The sequence below is a fragment of the Engystomops pustulosus genome, chromosome 3 (genome assembly GCF_040894005.1).
Source record: "Engystomops pustulosus chromosome 3, aEngPut4.maternal, whole genome shotgun sequence".
NCBI lineage: Eukaryota > Metazoa > Chordata > Amphibia > Anura > Leptodactylidae > Engystomops > Engystomops pustulosus.
The window spans coordinates 6,040,455-6,050,893 of record NC_092413.1 but is presented as its reverse complement, the minus strand read 5'-3'; the positions used below and the strand labels follow the sequence as shown (position 1 = coordinate 6,050,893).

Here is a 10,439-nt window from a genome sequence, read left to right as displayed (position 1 = left end):
GCACAACTTATGTAAAAAAAAAAAAAAAAAAAAAAGGCCAACCCCTTTAAGGACTAGACATCCGCTCAGTGCGCATGCACTCACTGGTTAATGCGGTGCAGATACTCGGGAATTGCAGAAAGAGGAGAACTGGCGTCACGAACCGAGGTGGGAGGAGGAGCGGAAGGTAGAGGACGAGTACAGAGAGACGGGGGGACTCTGCCTTCACGCATGGACGCCATTGTGTTGGGCCCGATCCTTGCCCCATCATGTTATCATACCTCCCAACTTTTGTGGAGGAGAAAGAGGGACAAAATGGCGGCGCGCGAAGCGCGCCGCGGCGATTTTTTTACCCACAGAAGCCACACCCTAGCCACGCCCCCTAACCACACCCCCTGGCCACGCCACTGCTCATACCTTCAACGCATCCACTGGCACCAATGTATATTTATGTATATAATTGGGGGGCATATTCCACTCCCCCTAGACAACGAGCATGCCCTCCTAGACAACGAGCATGTCCTCCCCTAGACAACGAGCATGCCCCCCCCAGACAACGAGCATGTCCTCCCCTAGACAACGAGCATGTCCCCCCCTAGACAACGAGCATGTCCCCCCCAGACAACGGGCATGTCCGCCCCCAGACAACGAGCATGCCCCCCCCTAGACAACGAGCATGTCCCCCCCAGACAACGAGCATGTCCCCCCCAGACAACGGGCATGTCCGCCCCCAGACAACGAGCATGCCCCCCCCTAGACAACGAGCATGTCCCCCCCAGACAACGAGCATGCCCCCCCTAGACAACAAGCATGCCCCCCCTAGACAACGAGCATGTCCCCTAGACAACGAGCATGCCCCCCCCTAGACAACGAGCATGTACCCCCCCCTAGACAACGAGCATGTACCCCCACCTAGACAACGAGAATGTACCCCCACCTAGACAACGACCATGTCCCCCCCTAGACAACGAGCATGTCCCCCCCCCCTAGACAACGAGCATGTCCCCCACCTAGACAACGAGCCTGTCCCCCCCTGTGGCTGCGTGCCCTTTTTTGTGTGTTTGTGTTATTTTTGTCTTCCAGGACCGTGCCTGCTGTGGACTGCTTCCGATTCGAAGGATTACATCGATGACCGACAGTTCTAACAAATAAAATGGTCAACGAGGGTGTGTCTGCGTTTTTTGTTCAATAAAATTTTCTGAAAACGGTGTGATTATTTATTTTTTTGCGACACTCTTCATAGTTTGCCGTAGTAGTGGTGCCGGCTAGATGACGGTGCTCATTACTAAGGGCTGGCCTTAGTGTTTGCCTTAATTTTTTTGGCAAATTCACACTAACGCCCATACCATTACCCCGGTACCCACCGCCACTAGGGGTGCCGGGAAGAGCCGGGTACAAACCAGTACCTGACCGTCTATAGATGGTCAGGTGCTGGGGCGGCTGCAGGCTGTTATTGTTGCGCTGGGATAGCCCCCTAACAGTGGCCTATCCCAGCTCAGTAATGGCAGGCTGCTGCTGCTTTTTTGTATCAGGCTGATTTGAAAAATAGGGGGAGCCCCATGCCGTTTTTTCTTCAAATTTTTGACAAAAATATGCGTGGGGTCCCCCCTTTAAAGGGGGCTCCCAGGCTGTTTCCCCCATTTTTACAAAAAAATGGGGGGGAAAAACGGCATGGGGTGCCCCCTATTGTTCAAATCAGCCAGATACAAAAAAGCAGCAGCAGCCTGCTATTACTGAGCTGGGATAGGCCACTGTTAGGGGGCTATCCCAGCGCAACAATAACAGCCTGCAGCCGCCCCAACACCTGACCATCTATAGACGGTCAGGTACTGGTTTGTACCCGGCTCTTCCCGGCACCCCTGGTGGCGGTGGGTACCGGGGTAATGGTATGGGCGTTAGTGTAAATTTGCCAAAAAAATTAAGGCAAACACTAAGGCCAGCCCTTAGTAATGAGCACCGTCACCTAGCCGGCACCACTACTACGGCAAACTATGAAGAGTGTCGCAAAAAAATAAATAATCACACCGTTTTCAGAAAATTTTATTGAACAAAAGACGCAGACACACCCTCGTTGACCATTTTATTTGTTAGAAATGTCGGTCATAGACGTAATCCTTCGAATCCGAAGCAGTCCACAGCAGGCACGGTCCTGGAAGACAAAAATAACACAAACACACAAAAAAGGGCACGCAGCCACAGGGGAGGACATGCTCGTTGTCTAGGGGTCAGGGGTAGACATGCTCGTTGTCTAGGGGGGGGGGGGAAATGCTAGTTGTCTAGGGGGGGAAATCCTCGTTGTCTAGGGGGGGGACATGCTCGTTGTCGCAGTAAAGGGGAGGGGTCCTATGGAGCGCAGTAAAGGGGAGGGGTCCTATGGAGCGCAGTAAAGGGGAGGGGTCCTATGGAGCGCAGTAAAGGGGAGGGGTCCTATGGAGCGCAGTAAAGGGGAGGGGTCCTATGGAGCGCAGTAAAGGGGAGGGGTCCTATGGAGCGCAGTAAAGGGGAGGAGTCCTATTGAGCGCGCAGTGAAAGCCATAAAAAACACATTTGATATTTTCCTTCCCGCTTCCCAGTACAGGGCCTGGAATATTTAATACTGTCACTAGGAAGTATAATTTGTTACGCAGAAACAGGCCGCACACAGCTCTGTACGTGGAAAAATAAAAAAGTTATTGATTTTTGAAAGTGGGGAGTGAAATATGGAAACGCAAAAATTGTTCCGTCAGAGTAATGGAGCAGACGGCCGTGTATGACCATTCTGCTCCATTACCGTCATAGAGCGATGACATGGACCTTATGTGGACCCCAACAGACCCCTTGTTTTCATGATCTATGGGGGTCACATCACTGAAACCCCCACACATCAGCAGGTTAAGCCCTGTCCTATGGATAGGGCCTAACTTGTATTTGTGGGAAAACCCCTTTAACCCCTTAACGCTCTGCGCCGTAGCTCTACGACGCAGAGAGTATAAGGAGTGTATGAAGAGGGCTCACGGGCTGAGTCTTCTTCATACAAGGTGGGGGGTTTTGCATGTTGCAGAAAACCCCCACCGCTAATAACCGCAGTCGGTCATTGTCGCCGGCAAAGTCTTTTTTACGATCGCTGTGCCCCCGAACGTCATCGGGGGCGGCGATCGTTTGCCGTGGTAGCCTCGGGTCTTCTTTTGACACGAGGCTACATGGCTTCTGCAGGTTCGTTACAATGAGCCAGAAGTATTGCAGTATATGGTAGGAGCGATCTGACCATCTAGGGTTAATGTACCGTAGATGGTCTAAGAAATAGTGGAAAAAAAAGAAAAAACAGGTTTTAAAAATAAAAAAAATTTATAAAATATTAAAAATTCTAATCACCTCCCTTTCCCTAGAACGGATATAAAACATAATAAACAGTAAAGATCACAGACATATTAGGTATCGCCGCGTCCCAAAATGCCCGATCTATCAAAATATAAAAACGGTTACGGGCGGCGGTGACCTCCGAGGCGGGAAATGGCGCCCAAATGTCCGAAATGCGACTTTTACACCTTTTTACATCACATAAAAAATGAAATTAAAAATGATCAAAATGTCGCACAGACCTCAAAATGGTAGCAATGAAAACGTCGGCTCATTTCGCCAAAAATGACCCCACCCCCAGCTCCGTGCACCGAAATATGAAAAAGTTATTAGCGTCAGAAGATGGCAAAAATTTTTTTTTTTTTTTTTTGCACACATGCGTTTAATTTTTGAAAATGTATTAAAACACAATAAAACCTATAAATCCGGTATCACCGCGATCGCACCAAACCAAAGAATAAAGCTGAGGTGTTATTTTGAGTGCACAGTCAAAGTCGAAAAAACTGAGCCCACAAGAACGTGACATGTGCGGTTTTTTAAAAAAATTTTTCCACATTTGGAATTTTTTGCAGCTTCGCAGTACACGGCATGTTAAAATAAATAACATTACGGGAAAGTAAAATTTGTTACGCACAAAATAAGCCCTCACACAGGTCTGTACACGGAAACATGAAAAAGTTATGGATTTTTGAAGTTGGAGAGCGAGAAATGAGAGAAAAACCCTGCGTCCTTAAGGGGTTAAGGGATTAAGTATATGGTACAATAAAAGCAGAATAGAAGGGCACTGGGGGGGTTAGGGATGGGGGCAGGGGGTCTATGGGGGAAAGTGTTTAACCCTTTAGCTGCTGCCTGCAGTCACTGTAGAGTACCTGTTATCACACTGCAGCAGCTGCACACACTCGGCTCTGCTTCATCAGACGAACTTCAGTGAGGAGCAGGAGGAGGTGGGGGCAGGGAGCCATTGATGTAGCAGTGCTGGAGAGTTCCTGCCTGCACGGAGGCTGATCCCCTGGGGCTGCTGTGCAGGGGCAGTGCAGAGAACATGACACTCTGCACTGCTCCATCCATCCATCCATCCATGTGCCTGCAAGTGGCAGCCTGAGGACAGGGAGGGCTCTGCCTCCCAGGGGAGGGGATGGGGGAGGTGCCGGCTCTGCAGCAGACAGCCCGGGAGCTGGAGAGGAGGAGGACGCTGTACCCCGCCCCCTGGCTTCTCTGTATCCTGAGCAGGACGGGGGCGGGACTCGGGGGCGGGACTCGGGGGGGCGGGACAAAACGGAAAAATCCGTGAAACCGCAAAAAAACCGGGACTTTCACTTAACGGTCCGTGCAGGCGGGACAAGGGTTAAAAAACGGGACTGTCCCGCCCAAAACGGGACGGTTGGGAGGTATGGTTATCACACTGCAGCAGCTGCACACACTCGGCTCTGCTTCATCAGACGAACTTCAGTGAGGAGCAGGAGGAGGTGGGGGCAGGGAGCCATTGATGTAGCAGTGCTGGAGAGTTCCTGCCTGCACGGAGGCTGATCCCCTGGGGCTGCTGTGCAGGGGCAGTGCAGAGAACATGACACTCTGCACTGCTCCATCCATCCATCCATCCATGTGCCTGCAAGTGGCAGCCTGAGGACAGGGAGGGCTCTGCCTCCCAGGGGAGGGGATGGGGGAGGTGCCGGCTCTGCAGCAGACAGCCCGGGAGCTGGAGAGGAGGAGGACGCTGTACCCCGCCCCCTGGCTTCTCTGTATCCTGAGCAGGACGGGGGCGGGACTCGGGGGCGGGACTCGGGGGGGCGGGACAAAACGGAAAAATCCGTGAAACCGCAAAAAAACCGGGACTTTCACTTAACGGTCCGTGCAGGCGGGACAAGGGTTAAAAAACGGGACTGTCCCGCCCAAAACGGGACGGTTGGGAGGTATGGGGGGCCCTGATTGGTTACTATGACAACAGGGCGGTGCCAGTGCTGTAGTAATTGGGGAATATTGGATGAGCGATCGGACCCCTGAGGTTTCATTAATAAATAATAAAATGACGAATAATCGGCCTCTTCTCCCTTCACCCACAGAACACAATGAAATGACAAAGGTGTCGCCGCGCCCCCAATATTTAACCGTACGGCGAACGCCAGAAACGTTACGATTGTCTGAATCACTGCTTTTTATCCACACGTTTATGTTATCAATGAAAACGTCGTCTTATCCCGCAAAAATGACGCCTGACTTAAGTACGAAGAGAGCGGAGGCGACAGAGGCGGCGCAAAAATACTAAAATTATTTTTATTTTAATATACTTTGGACTTTTGTAATTAATCATCATAAAAGACGCGACCTGTGACGTGTAATGTCCCCCGTCACATGACAACGTGACATCATATCACGCGTCACGCTCTGACGTCACCGCCTCACGCTCCACCCACCCCCTTCCTTGCGCGCGTCGTAGGCGGGGACAGCATTACGTCACCTCCGGGAGGCTGTCCGTCCGCGCGTGCGCTATTGCGAGCTGCGCGTCTATTGGCTGCCGTCGCTCACGTGCCCGCAAGTCCACCGGAAACGCGTGTTTAAGGGGGATTTTTTTTTTTTTTTTTTAAAGAAACATAACCGAGCACGAGAGGTGAGAGGTAAGAGCCCGAGCAGAAAACCGAGAGTCCAGGCTCCTCCCACCCCGCCGCTGTGTATGACACAGATACACCTCACCCCAGAACGGCGACTACGACTACAGTAACACCGCCTGGTGTACAGTACAGGCGTCTCCTCAGTGTCACAGAGACTCATCCCCTTTAATGTGCAGTAATATGTCCCCAGAGCTGAAATCTTACATCCATTATATACTCTCTATATCCCATATCCTCTATAGTCAAAAGTATGTGCCCCCCATGATGTTGTGTTATAAGACTGCGTTCACACCTGGTTTTTACATTGCGTTTTGAGATTACAGTAATTACAGTAACATTTATATTTTGCAAACTGATTGTTAACACAAATGTTAACAGCAATGTCAATAGGGAAATTCCTCCCAAAACGCAATGTAAGCGCGGGTGTGTTCCCACAAATGTCTTGCTCATTCTGGAGGTGCCCCCGGGGGCTCAGGCCCTGCTCCCCCCTGTGCCAAATCAGGAGGACGCGCCCCCTCTGCTGCAGGCTCCTATGTGCTTTACCCGTCTCCAGCCGCCTCCTGGCATTGAGCGCACGGATCCTAGACATAGTCACCCGTGTCACGCTGTTTCCTGTACACACAGGAGGGGACGTCGTGAGATCTGATGGATAAGAAGCGGCTGAGGACGGAGCTGATGACTCCGGTCACTGACAGCTCAGATGACTCCAGCGCCGAAGAAGAACCAGGAGAGACGCCATCAGGTGGGGGAAGAGGCTCTGGCCCAGATATATGGACGCTGGGGCCTCCGGTTTACTGCGCAGTGCGCCACGTTATGTGACCGTGTAAATCCGCTCTGATCTCAGGACGTGGCGCGGTCGCACCTTTGTTCTTGGCACTTTGCTTCCTGCTGTAGAGAGACACTTTTGTGGTGAAGCGCAGTAATAAATGTGGCGCAAGCTATGAACAGGCCAAGTGTCAGACTAAACGCAGACGCAACGCCTTTGTGACCCAAATACATCCGCAAGATCCAAAAACTGGTGCAGACACCATGATATCTTTGCATGGAGGGTGTGACACCTCTCCGTTTCTTGCATTCGTACATAACACCCGCTGCGCCCCTATATGTGACGTCCTGTGTCCTCAAATTCAGGGTCCAATAGGATGAGGGGAGACGTCTCCAAGATGAAGAAGACGCCGCTCAGGACGGACCTGATGTCTCCGGTCACAGACAGCTCCGATGACTCCAGTGATGAAGATTCAGACGAGACTGAGAGCGAGACGGGGGCAGGGTTAGAAGATGAAAGCGGAGAAGAAGAAGGAACAGGTATGGAGGAAGGGGCCGGATCTTGATCTTTCCTCATGTCCTTTCTGTGTTCCGGATACTCCCCTGGGGGATTTGATCTATGTGTCACCTCTCTGTGTGCTGGATACTCCCCTGGGGGATCTGATCTATGGGTCACCTCTATGTGTGCTGGATACTCCCCCGGGGGATCTGATCTATGGGTCACCTCTCTGTGTGCCGGATACTCACCTGGGGGATCTGATCTATGTGTCACCTCTCTGTGTGCCGGATACTCACCTGGGGGATCTGATCTATGGGTCACCTCTCTGTGTGCTGGATACTCCCCCGGGGGATCTGATCTATGGGTCACCTCTCTGTGTGCCGGATACTCCCCCGGGGGATCTGATCTATGGGTCACCTCTCTGTGTGCCGGATACTCACCTGGGGGATCTGATCTATGGGTCACCTCTCTGTGTGCTGGATACTCCCCTGGGGGATCTGATCTATGGGTCACCTCTCTGTGTGCTGGATACTCCTCTGGGGGATCTGATCTATGGGTCACATCTCTGTGTGCTGGATACTCCCCTGGGGGATCTGATCTATGGGTCACATCTCTGTGTGCTGGATACTCCCCTGGGGGATCTGATCTATGGGTCACCTCTCTGTGTGCCGGATACTCCCCTGGGGGATCTGATCTATGTGTCACCTCTCTGTGTGCCGGATACTCCCCTGGGGGATCTGATCTATGGGTCACTTCTCTGTGTGCTGGATACTCCCCCGGGGGATCTGATCTATGTGTCACCTCTCTGTGTGCTGGATACTCCCCCGGGGGATCTGATCTATGAGTCACCTCTCTGTGTGCTGGATACTCCCCTGGGGGATCTGATCTATGGGTCACTTCTCTGTGTGCCGGATACTCCCCCGGGGGATCTGATCTATGGGTCACCTCTCTGTGTGCTGGATACTCCCCTGGGTGATCTGATCTATGGGTCACATCTCTGTGTGCTGGATACTCCCCTGGGGGATCTGATCTATGTGTCACCTCTCTGTGTGCTGGATACTCCCCCGGGGGATCTGATCTATGGGTCACCTCTCTGTGTGCTGGATACTCCCCTGGGGGATCTGATCTATGGGTCACCTCTCTGTGTGCTGGATACTCCCCTGGGGGATCTGATCTATGGGTCACCTCTGTGTGTGCCGGATACTCCCCCGGGGGATCTGATCTATAGGTCACCTCTCTGTGTGCTGGATACTCCCCTGGGGGATCTGATCTATGGGTCACCTCTCTGTGTGCTGCATACTCCCCCGGGGGATCTGATCTATGGGTTACCTCTCTGTGTGCTGGATACTCCCCCGGGGGATCTGATCTATGGGTCACCTCTCTGTGTGCTGGATACTCCCCTGGGGGATCTGATCTATGGGTCACCTCTCTGTGTGCTGGATACTCCCCTGGGGGATTTGATTTATGTGTCACCTCTCTGTGTGCTCGATACTCCCCTGGGGCATCTGATCTATGGGTCACCTCTCTGTGTGCCGGATACTCCCCCGGGGGATCTGATCTATGGGTCACCTCTCTGTGTGCTGCATACTCCCCTGGGGGATTTGATTTGATTTATGTGTCACCTCTCTGTGTGCTCGATACTCCCCTGGGGCATCTGATCTATGGGTCACCTCTCTGTGTGCCGGATACTCCCCCTGGGGGATCTGATCTATGTGTCACCTCTATGTGTGACGGATACTCCCCTGGGGGGATCTGATCTATGGGTCACCTCTCTGTGTGCTGGATACTCCCCTGGGGGATCTGATCTATGGGTCACCTCTCTGTGTGCTGGATACTCCCCGGGGGATCTGATCTATGGGTCACTTCTCTGTGTGCCGGATACTCCCCTGGGGGATCTGATCTATGGGTCACTTCTCTGTGTGCCGGATACTCCCCTGGGGGATCTGATCTATGGGTCACCTCTATGTGTGACGGATACTCCCCTGGGGGATCTGATCTATGTGTCACCTCTCTGTGTGCTGGATACTCCCCTGGGGGATCTGATCTATGTGTCACCTCTCTGTGTGCCGGATACTCCCCTGGGGGATCTGATCTATGGGTCACCTCTCTGTGTGCTGGATACTCCCCTGGGGGATCTGATCTATGGGTCTCCTCTCTGTGTGCCGGATACTCCCCTGGGGGATCTGATCTATGGGTCACCTCTCTGTGTGCTGGATACTCCTCTGGGGGATCTGATCTATGGGTCACCTCTCTGTGTGCTGGATACTCCTCTGGGGGATCTGATCTATGGGTCACTTCTCTGTGTGCTGGATACTCCCCTGGGGGATCTGATCTATGGGTCACCTCTCTGTGTACCTGATACTCCTCTGGGGGATCTGATCTATGGGTCACCTCTCTGTGTACCTGATACTCCTCTGGGGGGATCTGATCTATGGGTCACCTCTCTGTGTGCCGGATACTCCTCTGGGGGATCTGATCTATGGGTCACCTCTCTGTGTGCCGGATACTCCCCCGGGGGATCTGATCTATGGGTCACCTCTCTGTGTGCTGGATACTCCCCTGGGGGATCTGATCTATGGGTCACCTCTCTGTGTGCCGGATACTCCCCTGGGGGATCTGATCTATGGGTCACCTCTCTGTGTGCTGGATACTCCCCTGGGGGATCTGATCTATGGGTCACCTCTCTGTGTGCCGGATACTCCCCCGGGGGATCTGATCTATGGGTCACCTCACTGTGTGCTGGATACTCCCCCGGGGGATCTGATCTATGGGTCACCTCTCTGTGTGCTGGATACTCCCCTGGGGGATCTGATCTATGGGTCACCTCTCTGTGTGCTGGATACTCCCCTGGGGGATCTGATCTATGGGTCACCTCTCTGTGTGCCGGATACTCCCCCGGGGGATCTGATCTATGGGTCACCTCTCTGTGTGCTGGATACTCCCCTGGGGGATCTGATCTATGGGTCACCTCTCTGTGTGCCGGATACTCCCCCAGGGGATCTGATCTATGGGTCACCTCTCTGTGTGCCGGATACTCCCCTGGGGGATCTGATCTATGGGTCACCTCTCTGTGTGCCGGATACTCCCCTGGGGGATCTGATCTATGGGTCACCTCTCTGTGTGCCGGATACTCCCCTGGGGGATCTGATCTATGGGTCACCTCTCTGTGTGCTGGATACTCCCCTGGGGGATCTGATCTATGGGTCACCTCTCTGTGTGACAGATACTCCCTGGGGGATCTGATCTATGGGTCA

General features: G+C 52.9%; 1 protein-coding gene across 4 annotated transcripts in view; it reads left to right on the top strand.

Moving 5' to 3' along the window:
* RRP36 (ribosomal RNA processing 36) overlaps positions 1-10,439 on the top strand; it is a 233,380-nt gene that overhangs the window by 219,697 nt on the left and 3,244 nt on the right. The window contains exons 1-3 of one of the 4 annotated variants that reach the window (XM_072139920.1): positions 5,817-5,927; positions 6,546-6,663; positions 7,053-7,226. In XM_072139920.1, the coding sequence (XP_071996021.1) occupies positions 6,567-6,663; positions 7,053-7,226 (271 nt within the window). In that variant the 5' untranslated portion in view covers positions 5,817-5,927; positions 6,546-6,566. Of the gene's footprint in view, positions 1-5,816; positions 5,928-5,997; positions 6,028-6,544; positions 6,664-7,052; positions 7,227-10,439 lie in introns of those variants that run through there. The other 3 variants (XM_072139922.1, XM_072139923.1, XM_072139921.1) reach the window with 3 other exon arrangements.